At 36.9% G+C, this 19,196-nt stretch overlaps 1 protein-coding gene across 1 annotated transcript; it reads left to right on the forward strand.

Moving 5' to 3' along the window:
• Window positions 1–6: 6 nt before the first annotated feature.
• Window positions 7–19,081, forward strand: DIS3 (DIS3 exosome endoribonuclease and 3'-5' exoribonuclease). Its single transcript, XM_085058444.1, has 21 exons — window positions 7–310; window positions 1,564–1,721; window positions 2,439–2,632; window positions 2,745–2,818; window positions 3,903–4,070; window positions 4,957–5,121; window positions 6,043–6,156; window positions 6,245–6,382; window positions 7,420–7,566; window positions 8,797–8,913; window positions 9,735–9,836; window positions 10,423–10,487; window positions 10,587–10,671; window positions 11,420–11,547; window positions 12,013–12,099; window positions 12,759–12,915; window positions 14,182–14,396; window positions 15,520–15,688; window positions 16,070–16,228; window positions 16,639–16,761; window positions 18,757–19,081. Exons 1-21 carry the CDS (start codon window positions 59–61, stop codon window positions 18,844–18,846), a joined length of 2,907 nt encoding a protein of 968 aa, XP_084914570.1. The 5' UTR covers window positions 7–58; the 3' UTR covers window positions 18,847–19,081.
• Window positions 19,082–19,196: the final 115 nt, after the last annotated feature.

Genomic DNA, 19,196 nt, shown 5'->3' on the forward strand with positions numbered 1-19,196 from the left:
TCCCGCTGCCCGCGCCGCTTCCCGCGCCGCTTCCCGCCGCCCGCGGGCCCCGCGCGCCATGCTGACCTCGCGGACGTTCGTGAAGCGCACGCGGGCGGGCGCGGTGGTGAAGGTGGTGCGCGAGCACTACCTGCGCGACGACATCGCGTGCGGCGCCGCCGCGTGCCGCCTCTGCCCGCCCGCCGCGCCCGCGCCCGGCACCGGCAACGGGAGCGCGCCCGGGCTGGAGGCGCGTCCCAGCGGCCCCGCCAGCAGCCTCTGCCCCGGGCCGCACTTCCTGCTGCCCGACACCAACCTGCTCCTGCACCAGGTGAGCGGCTCCGGGAGGGACGCGTGGTGTGGTCTCCTCAGCGCTGGGGAGGGCCCGCCGCCGCCTCCCTCTGGGCCCCACCGGGCTCCACGTGGAGGTTCAAGCCTTCCCAGCGCCGGCCTTGTTAAATCCCTGCGGGTGTAAATTACGGGATGCGTTCGTGCTGGAGCGGCGTGTTTGGCAGCGCGCTGCGGGTTTGGCTCCTCCCTTGTTTCCTGTGGCTGCTTGGTCCCTGCCTGGGCAGTCTTTTCTTTCCCTGCCAGCTCCTGAAGGAGAAGGCTGCAGCAGCAGAGAGCCTGGTCTGCTCTTAGACTGTGTTCCAGTTCTATGGGGCGGTGTGTGTGTGTATGTGTGCTTTTTTTGTTTGTCGTGTTTGTTTTGTGGTTTTATTTGTTACTGTTTTGTTGGGTTTGGTTTTGGTTTTTGTTTTCTTCTGCCTGAATCGTAGGAGTAAAGAACCGTATTTATTTATTTATTTAGCTCCCTGTGGGTATGGATATGAAAATTCAGGCATAGACAGTTGGCTGTCTCTGAAATAGCGATTGGGATCTTTGTGTCATTGCTGAATTTTTGGACCTTCATGTGGTCACTGAATTTTTCTAAATGCCTCTTCTGTTTTTCAGGATGTAGATTTAGGTTCCTTATACTGTGATGTTGATTTGATGTAGTGAATAGAATGTGTGAAGTTATCCCATATACAGCTGTGGAAGCACAGGGGCAACTTTACTCTGCAGCCCTTTGATTGCTGTGCAAAAGTTTGAGTCTGAGCACGACAGACAGTAGCCTTTGAGGCTGGGAGGATGTGTATAGGCACGTCAGCTGTCTAAGAGTAGTTGGGTACCATTTTATGGCTTGCATTCCTCACGAAGGCAGCTAGCCTGTAAATCAAGTCAGATTTCTGTCAGATTGTGCATAGTTGTAGTTTATGAAGGGTGAATTTTATAGGAACCCATTTTATGTAAACAAAATTTGTAGTGTACAGTTGGCCTTACATTTGTTTGGAATCCTGCATACATTGAGGATGAATCTGTTGGAATAAGTCCTTATCTTCAGGTCACAGGGAGGCTGGAAAATCATGTTTGATTGTTTTCCCACAAGGAGGAGAAAGCAGCTTAATACACTGTTCAGTTTGCCAGTCAGAAGTAATGCCACTCATTATTCATGTTCATTTTTCATGTATTAACCGAGGAAATATTTCAAGTCCTATTATTGGTTAGAATTAAACAACACTTTTGATTCATTTTGTTCCACAGATTGATATCCTTGAAGATCCTGTTATTAAGAATGTCATTGTGCTGCAGACAGTCCTACAAGAAGTCAGGAATCGGAGTGCACCAGTGTACAAGCGAATTAGGGACGTGATTCAAAACCCAGAAAAACATTTCTATTCTTTCACCAATGAGCATCACAGGTAAGGTGTGGAATGGGGTGTAACAAAGTTGTGCTGATATCTGGCAAAAGAAAGTGGGAAGCAAAACTGGAATATGTGAGACTGGAAGGAATATTAGACTGATGTGCATAGAATTGTATATTTGTAAGGAATCCTGTTAGGAAATAGTTGATGTTCCAGGAGTTTTTCTATGTATAATTAGTATAAGTCTATATATGTTACAAAAAGGGAGTTAGCATATTGAATAAGCTTTATAGACAGCACTGTTATCTTGAGCAATAGGATTCTGATTTTCCATTTTAGTGTCCCTTTTAAACATATGACAGTGCTTTATCAATATTGTCAGTTTAGTCTGTAGCAGAATTCAAAAATCCATTAAGTTAGTGACAGAAAGATCTAAGAAATGAGCATGCAATTAATTTGCCTTTATTTTTGTTTACAATTAGTTTCCAGTACTGCAGTATCATAGTTGTAGGAATCTTGAATCCATAGTTCTGATCGCTTGAATGCAAACCTCTTCAATTGTCTGTGAGAAAGTTGTATTAAAAATTAACGCTTCCTTCTGTCCTAACATCTATCTTCTGGCCCATCAGTAGCCGACAGAGTGTTATACATATTATAAAAATGGGCACTATAATAATTCTTTTTGGCTTAACAGCCTTGATCTTGTTTGTCTGAATTTTTTTTGTTGGGATTTGTTTTGTCAAACACTCCTCTTTGTTTTCAAAATTTATTTAGAGAAACATACATAGAACAAAAGCGAGGAGAAACTTCTAATGACCGCAATGACAGAGCCATTCGGGTAGCAGTGAAATGGTACAATGAACACTTGCAGAAAATAGAGGATGAGGAGAAGATTCAAGTTATCTTTTTAACAAATGACAGAACTAATAAAGAGAAAGCTCTGGAGGAGGGGATAACTGCTTATACATGTAAGTGAAGTAGTATGTATGTTTAATTTATTGCTCAAATAAACTGAGCAGTCTCTTCATAACTTAATCCCATGCATCTCGTGCATAAATATTTATGTGTATGCTTTTGTAGGTGAGGAGTATATAAAAAGCTTGACAGCTAATCCTGAGCTTGTAGATCGTCTTGCTTGTGTATCTGATGAAGGGGTATGTTTTTTCCTTTTATAAAATAAAATAATCACAAATGGCTTGCACTATAATATTGGATACTGTATGTCAGGGTACTGGCATCAGTTTAGAATACAAGGAGTCTGGACTTTATTGCCATTTTGGCAATTTAACATTTTGACAACTGAAAAGCTAAAAAGAAATATTACAGCCGTTTTCAGTTCTGCTTATATGCCTGTTAGTAGGTGTCTTGTTATTTGTAAAAAGCCAGTTGTTTTAGATAACTGTTGTGAAGATGAGAATAATAACAGTTGGTTAAAGTGTATAAATTTGAGAAATAATTGGAACAAAATGAAAAAAATACATATTGCAAACCATTTAGATCTTTCTTTTGTGTCTGCTGGAAAATCTATGTTAAATTATTGATCAAAAGCATTTTCATTTGGTGATAGTTAAGCTGACATAAATGCAGGCTGCTGCTCAAAGATCAGCCACATCCTCTTCTGTTTCCTCGTGCTTTGTGTTTATCAGAATCAAGACTTAGATATTCACATACAACTGGTATAGTTGAACGCTCACTTCAAAAATGGGAAAGTTAATTTCATCAGAGTTTTTTAGCAGACTAGAGCTCTATGCAGGAGTGGGAAGAAAGTGAAGGGCTCAGGTGTTCTCAGCAGTTAACTACAGATCATTCAGATGTAAGCAATTGTCTGACTTCTCCAAAGTTTAGTCACAGTAATGTATTTTCATAATGTTTCCTGTAGCTTACAGTATATACACTGTGTGCCATACTCTTTACTACACTAATATTTTCTTTGGTAAGTAGCTGTTTAGTCACTCTATCCAAATCAACATAAAAGTATATATCACTTGTGCAATTTTTTTTAAGTAACTGCAGGAAAACAGGAAAGGTTTCTAGAATTGCCATGTTTTTTATGCTTTTGATGCTTCATTAGAAAAAGCACTGCTTAATAATAGTTTTTCATTATTGTGCATATTCATACCTACACACAGTTACAATTAGGGAGCTTGTTAGAGTGTGTCATGTTCCTGAGCTTGGTTTAAATTAACATGAATATAAAATACTGAAAATTTCCTCTCCTTTTTTTCTTTTTTTCTGAAGAAAGAAATAGAAGGTGGAAAAATAATATTTCCAGAACACATTCCTCTTAGCAAACTGCAGCAAGGAATAAAATCTGGTATTTACCTCCAAGGAACTTACAGGGCAAGCAGAGAGAATTATCTTGAAGCTACTGTTTGGGTTCATGGAGATGCTGAAGAAAACAAAGAGGTGAGTTTTTCATTTTACCTTCATGCTGTAAACTTCAGCTGGCCTCAGTAATGACTTGGCATTTAATTCTTTCACGGTTACATATGTTAAAAGAGAGCATTTTAGTAATTTTTTCCTGTTCTGTTTTTGCTGATGTTTTCATTTTTTATTTGTATGGATATAGACTGCTGAAATGCTCACTGTGCTCTTTTTTAAAAAAAATAATGTATTTAAAATTACAGTTTGATAAATTAATTGGTAAAATAAGGATGAATCTTGGTTGTTAATAGTTTTTCATTTGACTCTAACAGTTTTTAAAATAAGATTGAAATATAAGGTGAAAGACAAAGGAACGAGTGTGTGGGACTTTCAGAAAATAAACTGTCATGACCCCTTGTGGGTTTCTCCTGCTTTGTTTCCCCTGCTATTTTCCTGCCTGGCGAGCAGTAGCTGGGCTGTTTCCCACCCAGCAGTTAATCCATGTGTCTGCGTGCTGGATTCTCAGTTGGTGCAATTGTACAGATGCTGTTTCCAAGCAGTGGCACTTGTCTTCTCCCTCTCTGTTTGTGGCAGCTGGAGGTACTTCTCTCTTTTATCCCACTTTCTCAATAGTATGTGGAATCCTCTATCCTGCAAAAGTAGGATTGTCTGACTTAACCAAAAAAAACCCCAGAAACCAGGGGGAAAACATTTCTTATAGAAGCAATTGGAATCTTGAAATAAGATAATCTGTATTGTAAGAAGCCTTGGCAGAGAAAAAAGTGCATCACAGACATGCTTTAAAATGTTCTTTGGAGTGCAGAGCCTGTCATACATGTTTACTCTTCTGTTACACTGCTTAGATTTGGGTCTTCGTTTTCATCATCATGAATATTTGCATTTCCATTTTGTTTTCTAAAAAATCCAGGTAATTATACAGGGACTGAAACATCTAAACCGAGCAATTCATGAAGATATTGTAGCTGTGGAGCTGTTGGCTAAAGACGAATGGGTGGCACCATCCTCAGTGGTCTTGCAAGATGATGGCCAGAGTGAAGAGGACATTGAAAATGAAGAGGAGAAAGAAAACATTGTATGAAAGAAATAATTTTACTTAGCTGGTGTTAGGAAAGCGATTAAATCTGTAATACCCTGACAGTGATTTAGATTTAGATTTATAGATTACAGATTTATACATCCTTTTTATAAAATATGAATACAGAAATTTTAAAACTTAGTTGTAGTTGTGCAGTTGTGTTAAATACACGATGGTGTGTAAAATGGATCATTTTTAGTCTCTGCTAGAAATTCCCACAATACTTTATTAAGCTTAATAAGTCCAAAAGCTACTGAATGGTAGTCATGTAATAATGTAAATCTATATACACTGATGTGTAGATTAGGATTTGTTGGAGTGGGAGCAGGTGTTGAATTGTATCATGTTGAGAGTCCCCTTCTATAGGCAGTACTTACAATTGAAACCTGTTGTAAAACATACTTGGGTCTTGCAGTAATTCCACTTAATGTGCATGCAGTGTCTCATGCATGTATGTCCTGTACACGAAGATTACTTCTTTAAAAATTATCTTTTCACTGAATTTCATGGAAATGTTTTCTAATGATTATTTGGAGCATTATTGGAGAATTTTCAGACAGCGTAAAAGGACGCCTAAAAATGAAAATAACAGGTTTTAAAATAATATGGAAAATGCTATTTGTTTCGGTTATTTTAATGGACATTGTTTTAGAAAAATAAAAAACAGCAGAAGAAGACTGAAAACCACTGTCTTCTCCCACTGTCTCTGCTAACTCAAACTAAGTAGTCGTGTCACGTACTGAAAATATTAAAAGTCATGCAAAGCACAGGGAGGCACAGGAGGTTCTATTTACGAAGTCGTAACAGAATTTATGTCGTTATAATGAGTTACAAAATGTTGCTGCTAAGGTTTAAGATATGTTCTGTAGTTGAACATGAGTTCAAACAATTTTATATTTTTAACCTGTGTTCTACCAGCTCAAGACATCTGTTAACAAGGACATGCTGAGGCCTACGGGAAGAGTAGTGGGCATTATAAAACGAAACTGGCGGCCCTATTGTGGGATGCTTTCCAAGTCACAGATCAAAGAGGTGAGGAAATAATCCACTTATTCTAAGTGCAGGGTTTGTTTTTTTCTTTAATTGGAAATTAATTGTTCCTTTCTCTGGTTGTTAACAGGCAAGGCGCCATTTGTTCATGCCAGCTGATCGCAGAATTCCTCGAATTCGAATAGAGACCAGACAAGCAGATACATTGGAAGGACAAAGAATCATTGTTGCTATTGATGGTTGGCCCAGGAATTCTAGGTATCCTAATGTAAGTTTAGGCATTCTCTTCTGACCTTTAAACTATCCGATTTTTTGTGTTTCTTAGGTGAAATACTTAAAATCTTCAACACTGAGTAATTGCAAACAGAGTTGACATGAATTTTAAGTTCTTGGAGTGCAATTTGATGGTACAAATTAAGGGAGTCCCTAAATGATGTAGTTTACTCTTACCTCCAGCTGTGGGGTTATCATACTTAAAAAATACTCATCCAATTCTGCGGTGAGCGTATAAATCCTACTTAAGGAGCTTTGTATAGACTAACCAGGGACTAGCTTGTTTTAGTCTGGGTTCTTAGAAATGTGAATCTTTTGTGCTGATTTTTCTCATCCACACATATCAATCACTGTTATGGCAGATATTTGACAAATGCACCAAACACAATCAAATTGTCAGTAGGTTAAAAGTAGTGAAAAGTTTAGTGTAAATAATCAAGGCTATATGAGAAGCTGAGGACACTGCCTTCCATTTGTGCTAAACACTAGCAAGACTTTGAAGAGTCTTCCAGTCTCATGTGGCAGTGCACAGCTTGTAATGAAGCAGAGCACAGGTGTCTCATGCTAGTTTAGAGAAATTAAGGGAACATGGAATATATGGAAGAAGCATTAAGACAAAGACAGCATTACTGCAGAGAAGTGAGGAAGAAGGTAGAGTGGATGTGGTATTAGGGTGTAAGATGTGTGTCACAAGGCAAACCCATAAAGAAATGAGAGTGTATTCTGCTGATTTTGCAGCAGTGGTTTTCCCTTCCCAAAAAAATTCACATTTATAATTTTTGGAATCTTAATTATGGAGAATTTAGAGCCATTCTGCAAAAAGAGGGGGATGAGCCTGGTTCAGACTTACTGAATCAAATGAATGTTTAAAATTAAATTTCTCTTAGAGATGAGAAGGTTAATCGAATTAAAAGATTGCTCCTACTGTGTAATTTAATATAAGAATAACCTAAGGGCTAATGTTCTCAAATACTTACTTTTGGACAAATGGTATTGCTTGATAAGTGTGTATGTACCTATGTTATTCCTCAGGGTCATTTTGTGAAGAATTTGGGAAGTGCTGGAGATAAAGAGACAGAGACAGAAGTTCTTCTGCTTGAGCATGATGTCCCTCATCAGGCTTTTTCCCAGGCTGTCCTTAGTTTCCTACCAAAAATGCCATGGAGCATTACAGAAGAGGTAATAATTTGTAAATTATTGTCATATTTACTGTGCCTTCCCCTTCAACGCAAACTGTGACATTCCTGAATATCCTAATTCACCAGAAATAGACAAGAAATATTGTCCAGGACTATTCTGTTTTAGTGTGAACTTTCAGCTGGACTTCCTGTGGAAATAAGACCTATTCAAGTTTTTGGGTTTTGGCTAAAACTGCATTTGTTGGGGATAAATATTTTAAACATAAAAATGATACTGTAGGTTTCTTTAAAGAATAAAAAGATAAAAGAATGTTTTTTGCAAAAGGAGAGAGACTGCAATTCCAACAATTATACAGTCATCCCTAAGAGGTTTTCATCTTGTGAAATAGTTTTGTAACCAAATGTGGCAGCTTGTGTGTCATCCCAATTAATCTGAGACATGGAGACTTTAATATATTTCTGCTGTAATACAGTAATTAGAAAAAAAATGTGTTTGCAGAGTTGCTCATTTAAATACAGTTAGCAAGTCTTACGTTCTCCCAAGTAGCTTAAATACAGGAAATGGTTGCTTTAGAATTTGTCGGAAAATGTCATCAGGAAACAATTTGAGCATGGTATTTTTTTATTTGGGTTGGGATGAATGGTTATGGATTTGCATTTTAATTTCCTGGAGGTTGGCTACTTCTATTATAATTTACTACTTGGTTTTTGGTTTTCTTTGAATGTAGAAACAGGAGGTATCTTTGTTTAAATTAGCTCTCTAAAAGTCAGTTGTCAAGTCTAAGATACCTGAGATCTTATTTTTTTTAGCCATTTTGCAAAGGTAGATACTTCCAAAGCATGCAGTGCCTTTCAACTATCTAGACATCTAAGCCTTAGAAACCTAGACTTGAGAGAAGTCATATCCTAGACAAGTTATTCAGCTGGATATCAGTCAGAATTTCACTTAAAAAAAACTCAATTCCTGGTCCTGCTAATTCTAAGATCATGGTAAAACTATGGTTGTGTTCTGATTATGTTCCTTTTTTTCTGTAAAACAAAAAAAAACAGTACTTGATCTTCTGTGTTATTTTTTCTATCATTGCAGTCTCTGCATATCTGTTTTGATCTTGTTCTAAAACAAACAAACAAAAAATCCCAAAACAAATATTCTGAAAATACTTGGCCCCTTGGGAAAAATCTTATGAAATGTGCCTTTCTCAAATGATCATTTTTATTTGGAAAAGGAAGGTGTTCTTGAAAACAGTTTTTTGTTTCTTTTAAATTTCAGGATATGAAACACAGGGAGGACTTAAGGCATCTGAATGTCTGTAGTGTTGATCCTCCTGGTTGTACAGATATTGATGATGCATTACATTATAGAGAAATAGGAAATGGAAATATAGAGGTATTGTATCAATCCAGTAATTTATTTATTTCTTCCTTTATTTTACAAACAGTGCACTAGTGGTAAATGACATGTGCAAAGCTCCAGATCTGTTATAAATAAATTAATGGTGTTTGCACAGCTGTAAGATGGTAATAAAAAAGGGGAGTTGATTTGCATTAGATCAGTGTCAAAAGTGGGAATTTAGTGTCTTCTAAATTCATCCTGCTTTATCCTCATTTGGCATGAGAATTTAACATAAAATTTATTTACTGCTTTAGCTAAGTATTATAAAGAAGGATATTTACAGCCAGGGTAAGGAACTACCGAAAAAGAAAAAGCTAAGGTACTGCCATAATGCCTATGGAATTACTATTTTACTTTTTAAAAAGGCAGTGAAAAGCTACTGGCTTAACACCAGCTCTCTTCCCACCTTATATCTGATTTAGTCAGATTGTCTTCTTTGTCAATTAATTTGGAATTGTAATAGCCAGGTGTGCCAGAATGGAAGGTCTAGTAAACAGAAAAGCAAAAACAAACTTGAAGTGACTCTTGAAGAACACGAAAGATGTTAATTAAGCCCTCAGGCAAAGAAGAGTTGCATTGGAAGTGAATATAACTTTCCCCTAAATGTACAAATGCCCTTGTTTGAATAATTGCTGAAACTGTTCATTTTTTTTAATATTGGTATGATAGATTTTAGCTATTATTATTACAAAATATGGGACCTGCTGAAAGGAGCTGGGAATGGATAAATTGGGTTGTAAAAATGTAGGAAAGTTTGTTTCACACTGAGAACCGTTCTGTTCCATGAATTGAATAATGCAATGCTTCTTTTTTAGGTTGGTGTACATATTGCAGATGTCAGTCATTTTATTCGCCCAGGAAATGCTTTGGATGAGGAGTCAGTAAAAAGAGGAACAACAGTATATCTGTGTGAAAAAGTAATTGTTTACTACAGTATCTTTTACAATTAACTAGTGGGATTTTCATTGCTTTTCTCTTTTAAGTATTGGGATTGGAGACATCTCTGAACTAAGGAGAAAAAAAGTAGACAATTTGTCTAACACAATTTTATTTTCCTTTTTATCTTTTAAAATCCATTATCTGGAGAATATCCCTTTCAACTCTAGTTTGAAGCATTATTAGCATATGGTTCTGAAACTGGAATACTGTTTTAATACCACTCTGAAATTGCAGAAGTGGCCTGGTTTTGCCTTTTCCATTGGTTTTTGTTTTTTTTGTGATAGCTAAATCTCTTAAGGTTCCTATGATTTGCATTCATTAGCACTGTAGATTTAGTCCTGTTTATTTCTTCCAGACCACAATTCCTTTTCAGAAATCACTATTACTAAAAAGATGATAATTAAAATTAATCTTGGAATGAATTTCCTTAAAGTAGCTTACTTTTCTTTCAGAAATCTGAGCTTTCTTGGCAAAAAATTATCTTCAACCTTTTATTATATTAAAAATCAGGGAGTTAAAAGTCATATTTATAAAGAGTCATGATTTTTATTCTTTATTTTACAGAGGATTGATATGGTTCCAGAGCTGCTTAGTTCCAACTTATGTTCCCTGAGATCTAACGTGGACAGGTATATGTACATGATCCTTACTTTGATCCTGGCAAGAAACTGCAGATGTTTATGTATGGATTTAACAGATATTCCTCTCCTTCTCTCTCTCTCTCATAGGCTTGCATTTTCATGCATATGGGAAATGAACCATAAGGCTGAAATTCTAAAAACCAGATTTACAAAGAGTATTATTAATTCCAAGGTTAGTATGTAAATATTACTATAATGCTGAAAAAAAAAAGCTGTAAACTATATTATAGAAACAATGATCAACAGGCTTGATAATAAAGTTTTCTTTCTGAGTGACTTATATTTTATTAGAATTAGAAAATGGTGCTGCAATGCTAAAAATAAAGAAAATGTTCGATTCTGCCATGTTCTTCTCAACCTCTAAGGCTTCTCAACCTCTAAGATAATCTGTGTATGATACATATAGGACAAGGCTGATATATACCAGCTAGTCAGTGAAATTCAGTGGATTCTGTAGATCGCAGGATCACAGAATTTAGGTTGGCAAGGAACTTTGAGATCATCAAGTCCAACCTATGACCTAACATCACCTCATCAACTAAACCATGGCACTGCCACATCCAGTCTTTTTCTAAACACCTCCAGGGATGGTGACTCCACCACCTCCCTGGGCAGATGATGTTCGATACATTTCTGAAAATTAGACCCCTAATGTATAAAACACATGTGATCAGCCAAAAAACACCACACTGTAAATGCCTGGTATTTCTTAGTATCTTGCATAGATCTGTCCTCATTTGTCCGTTATTCTTTGTGAATAACAGGCATTTAGGTATTGAATATGAAGCTTTGTATTATTGTGAACCAACTTAAGACAGCAAGCTGAACTTTCTGCAAGACAGAAAGAACTATGGGTGTTTTTTTTAAATGTTCAATTATGTATCACAATGTCTTTTGTTTTTTTTTTTAACCTCTTCAAGGCTTCTCTTACGTATGCTGAAGCACAGCTGAGAATTGATTCAGCAGCTATGAATGATGGTATTACTACCAGCCTACGCGGACTAAACAAATTAGCAAAAATTTTGAAGAAGAAAAGAATTGATAATGGGTAAGCCATGCAGTGTACCTCTTACCTTTCCCCCCCAGTTCTTTTTTTCAGACTTTTTTTGCTGTCAAAATATATAGTGGTCCTGTGTCCATTTTTCTAGTGAAAATATTGTGAAAGAGAAGTATTGTGCTGTTTTGATTTGCATAAAAATGCTTATCTTCATTTCCCCAAAAATACTAACTTGAGATATTAACTTCTTCTTCACAAGATCAATCAATATGGATCTCTTAGAGTAATAAGAACACAACTAAAGGAGTAGCATTTGAAATTTTAGGAGCTGCTGTGGTATGTATCAGCATGACATTTCCTGCAAATGTGACCATTAATTCCACAATTTTATTTTTAATTTTGGCTGATTTTAAATTATAGTGTCATGAGAACCCCAGATGATGTTACAGGCTTGCAGCTCAGCTGTGTTGTCTGCTTTACTGTAATTTTTTAATACCACTTCTTCCTGTCTTCCAGAGCCTTGACACTTGCATCACCAGAAGTTCGTTTCCACATGGACAGTGAAACTCATGATCCTATTGATCTGCAGACTAAGGAGCTCAAGTATGCATTTTATTTCTTAGTTAATTTAGGGTAGGGATGGAATTAAAGATGTGTCTAAATAGCAACAATTAGTTAAGAGTGTACAAAGTTCCTATAAGAGTGCAGGACACTCATAGAATTAGAGGATGGTTTGGGATGGAAGTGACCTTGAAAGCTTACCTGGTTCTAACCCCCCTGCCATGGGCCCAGATGCTTTCCACTAGACCAGGTTGCTTAAAGTCCCACTCAGCGTGGGCTTGAACACTTCCAGTGATAGAGCATCCACAATTCCTTTGGGCAAGCTCATCCCTAGAAAGAGAATTCCTCTATTTTACTGCAGTATTTATTTTAGCGACTTTTGAACTGTATGCTTCATATGTGAACTTCTTAGGAAGAAGTTAAGAGGCTTATCTTTATCTATTGGTCTTTTCAGGCATTTTAATGAGCATTTTTCTTTAATTCGATGTTTTAGAATATTTCAGGGTTTTTTTTTTCTTCTGACTCAGTATTTGGAGCTTAATAAGCATCACTTTTAGTCTTAAAATAGCTTGCCTACTTGTATAAATATTCAAAACCACTAGTTAAATTATATAACATTGGATGGTGGGATGTTTCTTTACTAGGCTCTCAAAGTAAATGTCTAATGCTTTTCTAACAATATAAAATATTTATCTTGATAGAGAGACAAATTCCATGGTTGAAGAGTTCATGTTGCTTGCCAATATTTCTGTAGCACAAAAAATTTATGATGAGTTCCCAGAGTTTGCCTTGCTCCGGAAACATCCTGCTCCTCCCCCATCAAATTATGACATCCTTGTGAAGGCTGCAAAGTCCAAGGCAAGTTTTTACCATGCTGATAAAGTGAATTAATTATGAAAAGCTGCATTTTCTCTCTGGTTGGCCTCTTAGGGTTGGAAAGCAGTATTTTGAAAGTGTATCAGCTACACCTTGAAACCTCTGGTGCTTGTAGCAAGATAATTGTGCCTCTAGGTGAAAGGAAGAATTTTGTGGTTTTTAAACTCTTTCTCAGGAACAGAAAACAACTCACTCTCTAAGTCTTGCATTGTAGCACCTGTGAGCTGTGAATGTTTCTCCTCTCCAAGTCACATGTGATATTTGAGCCGCTTTTTGGCTTTGGATCACATATATTATTGATGTACTTAAAATTTGATCAGTCACATCAATTACCATGTTTCTTAAAGTCAGGAAGTAAGAAAATGTTTGCATTGTCTCCACAGATCAGCCAGAGATTTATTAAGCATGAAACAAGTCTCATTTAATTAATAAGTCTGAACAGAAAAAGTTACTTTTCCAGTTTCAGTATCTTTTATTTGAGCTAAACTTGTAACTTTGTAGATACAACCATCAAAATTAGGTGTTCATGTGCTATATTTATACTTAATAATAAATATGCAATTATCTTACCATAATACAGGCATAATTTGATCTCCAGATCATACTTTATCAGTGTTGCACATGAAGGAAAGGGCATTCAGTTGATGATGTGATTAAATTTACCTTGCACTTCTGGAAATTAAAAATGCATTACGTATTTTCACACTACCTGAATTTTTATCAGAGAACACTGGCAAACAGAGGACAAACTGTCATACACAATACTAGTTCTACAGATCACTTTTCCGAGTATACATTATAATAATTTTGCGGAGGAAATACAACAAAATCAATTACTTACCTTCTGCTTGAGTGAGAATCTTTGTGTGCCATAAATACAGGGTTTTGGTTTTTTTAATTCTTTCTGATTTAATAAAGGGATAGAAAAATCAAACCAAAGGAAATAAAACACATTGTTAATATTGGCGTAAAGTGTTTCTTAGTTCAGAATGCATGTCTTTTCTGAATTCCTAGGCTACTGATTCAGCATTTCTTTTTTTTGCATAGATCAGTAGTAATAATTAGGGAGGGACCTGTGCATGGATAGATCTTGTTTTTGTAGTGGTGACATTCCATCACATTATTAGGTGTGATACCTGTGCCAGTTGGTAAGATTGTCCTAGATGCAGCTGTTACATTCCTGCTTATATTCTTAATATTTGCTAGTAATACCTCACCTTTTTTGTTTCTTTTCTTCTCTCCTTCCAGAATTTGGAAATTAAGACAGATTCAGCAAAGGCTTTAGCTGAATCATTAGACAAAGCTGAATCTCCTACATTCCCCTACCTAAATACACTGCTGCGAATTTTGGCCACTCGCTGCATGATGCAAGCTGTTTATTTCTGCTCAGGAATGGATAATGATTTTCATCACTATGGTTTAGCCTCACCTATTTATACCCACTTCACCTCGCCTATTAGAAGGTACTTTTATTGTAAGAAAGTTTCAGAGAAAAGAAATAAGTGATTTATTTGTGAAGAAATTGTGGTTTTGTCCAGTTAAAAAAAAAAGTTTCTGTTCATTGTTAGATTGCAATTGAAACAGCTGTGGCTTACATGGTAGTCCATCGTCATGTACGCTCCCAAGTTTACTGTCCACAATTCCTAAGGTTGAGTAACATTTTTTTAAAGTACTTATAAAAATAATAGGAATACATCCCCAATGCAGATGTCTGGCATAGAAATGCACTTCAAAGTCAGCTAGCATTAGTCTTAGCCAGAGACTGAAGCGGAGTTTGCTCAGTCATTTTTCAGATGAAAGTTATATTTAAATTTTGAGGAGACTGTACTTTACATATGAAAACACTGGTAATTGGGAACTTGCTATTGCAGCTGTTATATGGAATGAAATCATACTTCTTGGAAAAGTACGTTAGTTTTTTCTTCTAACCAAGAAGAAGTCATTTTGAATGATTGTTACCATACTCTGTAGACACATTTCAAGTGAAATGTCGTATATGTGGATTAACAGATGTGGATGCATTTATTTGGGTAATTTGTGGAACTTCTAGGAGTCCAGATGGTAAGTTTTAGTTCTTACCAGATGTATTAAAAAGTTCCTCACTTGTTCTAGTAGGTTATGGTCTATGTTACTAGAAGTTCTAGTAAGTTATGTAACAGGAAGTTCAAATGTGATTATGCTTTGCAGGCCAATGTCATGGAACTACTATTCTATGCTAAATTTGTCTACTTCATGGGAAAGGGAATAGGGATTGACTTAAAATGCCATGGTGAAATATCATTCTTTAGTCCAAAAAGAAAACTTTGTTTATTTTTTGGTAAACGTTCAACAATGCAGGCACTATTGGTAAAATACAGAATTTATCTTAGCAAACACTATAGTTCATTCTGGCTCTGCAGTGCATTTTTGGTCAGCAAAGAGATCAATGTTGAATTAATAGAGGGAGTTGCCAGCAGACTTCATTATTACAAAAACTTTCAATTTGTAAGATTCACAAAAACAGATGTATGTTTAGAAACTTTTTTTATTAATTTTGAAAAAGTTTGTCTTACAATGTCATTGATGATTTTAACCTCATCTTTGCAGGTATGCTGATATCATAGTCCATCGGCTTTTGGCAGTGGCCATAGGAGCAGACAGTACTTACCCAGAACTGACAGATAAACACAAACTGGCAGAGATGTGTAAAAATCTCAATTACCGGCATAAAATGGCACAATATGCACAAAGAGCCTCTGTTGCATTCCATACACAAGTAAGTTCTGAGATGCTGGGATTAGCTAAGGACAGTGCTAATGCAAAACCAAGCAAGAATGCAGAAATTATAAAGGCTGAGGGATGCTTCTGACAAAAAGCTTAAAACATTACATTACTTTACTTGTTCTGAAAAATTCAGAATGGCATCTTGAGGATTCTTTCAGTTTTTTGCTTTTATAAATATGAATTCTTAATACTACAGTAATGTTATAAATGCTTTATGTGATTTTTTAAAATGTGCTTTCTCTATATGCATTTTAATTATCACCAAATACAGATGTGTATGTAAATGTTCTATTTTTCTGAGACAGTATATGTGTAATTCATAAGAGAATGTTCTAGTTTTTTTTCTTATTTGTGTGTTTTATGTTTGTTACAGCTGTTTTTCAAAACCAAGGGAGTGGTAAATGAAGATGCATATATATTATTTGTAAGAAAAAATGCCATTGTGGTTCTGATTCCCAAGTATGGGTTAGAAGGAACAGTCTTTTTTGAAGAGAAAGACAAACCAACACCAAAACTGCACTACAACAATGATGTATGTTCTTACTGTTAAAGTTTGTTCTTAAATACCTTCATCTTTTGATTTTGTAAGTGAGCATAATGACTAAAATCTATTCTAGTTGGATTAAGAAGGGTAAGAGAGGCTTTTCTAAATTCAAGTTTAATAATTTCTAGTAATAGTGCCACTACAGCCATTTTAAGTCTAAGTAAGTAGGTTCTGACAGGAATTTGTTTCTGTAATAGATACTACTGATATCTCATTATATGATTAATTACTGCAAAAAATGTATATACCACATACAACAACACTGAATATTCAGTACAGTAGTATTTTTGGTCATTTTTATTAATATGTAACTAATATTTTCATACAAAAATATTTATTTGTATAAAAACATAAGCCATTGCAAATAGTGAGTAGTTATACAAATTTTGAACTTTCAGGTGCCATCACTTACTGTGGAAGACACAACATTACATGTATTTGATAAAGTTAAAGTGAACATTATGTTAGATGATTCTAACATCCAACACCAGAAAATGCGGATGGTCTTGGTAGAACCCAAGGTAAGGCACAAGATTGTTAGAATTGTATTATCCTTCAGTAATGTTAAAAAATCATCATATGCTAAAATCTAAATTTAACCCAGAAAAAAATCCCCATAATTTAGCAGCAGCTTATAATGATTACTTCATATCCACTCTCAATAAAACACAGGTCTGCTTTCACTGGCTGTTGAATAGAGCCCTTGAAATTAAACTTCCATTCTGGACCCATCAGGGTATTTCCACTGGTAGGAAAGATGATGATTTGCTGAAGTAATGTATTGAATTTCACAGTTCTGTAATCAAATGCCCCTGTGAAAATCAGCCAAAATTTGGTAGGGTCTTCTCTTTGCTCCAGTGAATTACAGTGTAACTGTGATGGGTGGCTCAGAAGAAAATTCTGTATAATTGCTGGCTGTCAATGGCAGTTCTGTCTTTCAACTCCCACAGTATAAAAATTGTCACTTGATAATGTTGTAAGAACTGTAATGTCCTAATAACTGTCTAGTCTCAAGACTTTTCAGTTCTAGCTTCTTTGTGCATCTGGGACACTGGGATTTTCGCTTGCTCTCACACTTTAAGCTGGATAAGTATTTTGCATGACATTGCAATACTGTGCTCTTACAGTAAGGTACACGTGACTTTCTTGGTAAAGAGATGGTAGCAGCAATTGAGTAGCCCTGATCAAAGAGGAAAAAATTCAAAGTAAGCAAGAGCCTCTTCTTGTTTATACAGTCAAACATTATTGTTTCTTTTTTCCTTGAGCAATCATGTTTCCAAACACATGTAAATATATTCTGATCTTTGAGCTGTTGTATGAGTTTGAACCATAGAATGGTTTGGGTTGTAAGGGACCTTCAAAGATGATCTAGTTCCAACCTCCCTGCCTTAGGCAGGGACACCTTTGATGAGATAGTCCAACCTGGCCTTGAACACTTCCAGGGATGGAGCATCCTCAACTTGTCTGGGAAACCTATTCCAGTACCTCATCACTCAAAGAATTTTTTTGTAATATCTAAACTTAACCTACCTGCTTTCAGCTGTGGGGGGAAGCCATTCCCCCCTTTTCCTCTCACTGGATGCCCTTGTGAAAAGTCCCTCTCTAGCCTTCTTGTGGGTTCCCCTTTCACGTCCTGGAAGGCTGCTCAGAGGTCTTCCTAGAATCTCTTCTCCAGGCTGAACAACCCCAACTCTCTCAGCCTTTCCTCACAGGAGATCTGCTCCAGCCCTCTGATAATTTTTGTGGCCCTCCTGTGGACTTGCTCCAACAGGTCCATGTCCTTCCTGTGCTGGGACCCCAGAGCTGGATGCAGCACTGCAGGTGGGTCTCACTAGAGCAGAGCAGAGGGGCAGAATCCCCTGCCTGGCCCTGCTGCCCACACTGCTCTGGATGCAGCCCAGGACACAACTGACTCTCTGGGCTGTGAGTGCTCATTGCTGGGTCATGTCCAGCCTCTCACTCACCAGCACCCCCAAGTCCTTCGTAGCAGGACTGCTCTGGATCAGTTCATCCCCCAGCCTGTGTGGAGTTGAATCTCTTGTGATCTCAACTGGGAGTAGACAATGGAAGTTGTAGCAGAAAGAAACCCTTGTATCCTGTTGTGCTTGCACATGCTGAGCTGCCCCCTGCTTGTGCTCACCAACTCCAGCTTGTCAAGAGCTTCTATTGTGGGCATGACTCAGGAACATTCCTGTGCCCATGACTTCAGTCTGAGGGACACTTTGGAAACAGACACAAAGTAAGGCTAATGCAAGCTGATTGTTGGGGTGCAAACAACCTGCTGGCTTTGTCAGGAGGGGTGCTGCTGCTTCTCTTTGACTTTTCCACCTTTTATTTCAGGTGAGTGTTCTACCTGTGATTATTTTAAGATGGTAGACCCTCTTTTAGGTGATTTTCTAAATCAGAAGTTTCTAATGTTGACACAGTGTTTGTAAAAGGTCTGTACAAGTAAACTCAAGTTTTACCAGGATAGTAAACACTGAGTAAGAATGTTCTGACTTCCTTTCTTATTGTAGATACTAGGAAATGATGTGCCTGCAAGTCTGTCTGCAGAGGCAAGCAGCAAGGACGAACCAGAGAAAAAGAAAAAGAAGATACAAAAATAGCTGGATATAAAAGTTCAGAAGAAATCACACAACTACTTGTATTTACATATTTTTCCCTATGGGCAAAATGCTAGAAGCAGGTTTGTTTACTTTTTAAATACTCATTTTAATAATCTGTAAAGAATTTTTTTAAACTACTTTTGTATGACTGTGAATGCAGAGTAAGTTTTAAAATCATGTACATCTACATTTTTGTCCTGCGGGTAAAAATAAATGTTTCTGAAAAGTGAAAAAATTATTTTAGACTTTCTTTTTAATAACCCTGAGGCTGGTTTGTCAGTCTGACAGAAGACAACTTTAGAGCATTCTCTTTAGCACCTCAGAACTGAAAGAAGTAACTGAACAATACA

This window comes from Lichenostomus cassidix, chromosome 1, assembly GCF_008360975.1.
Source record: "Lichenostomus cassidix isolate B80296 chromosome 1, HeHo_3.0, whole genome shotgun sequence".
Classification (NCBI taxonomy): Eukaryota; Metazoa; Chordata; class Aves; order Passeriformes; family Meliphagidae; genus Lichenostomus; species Lichenostomus cassidix.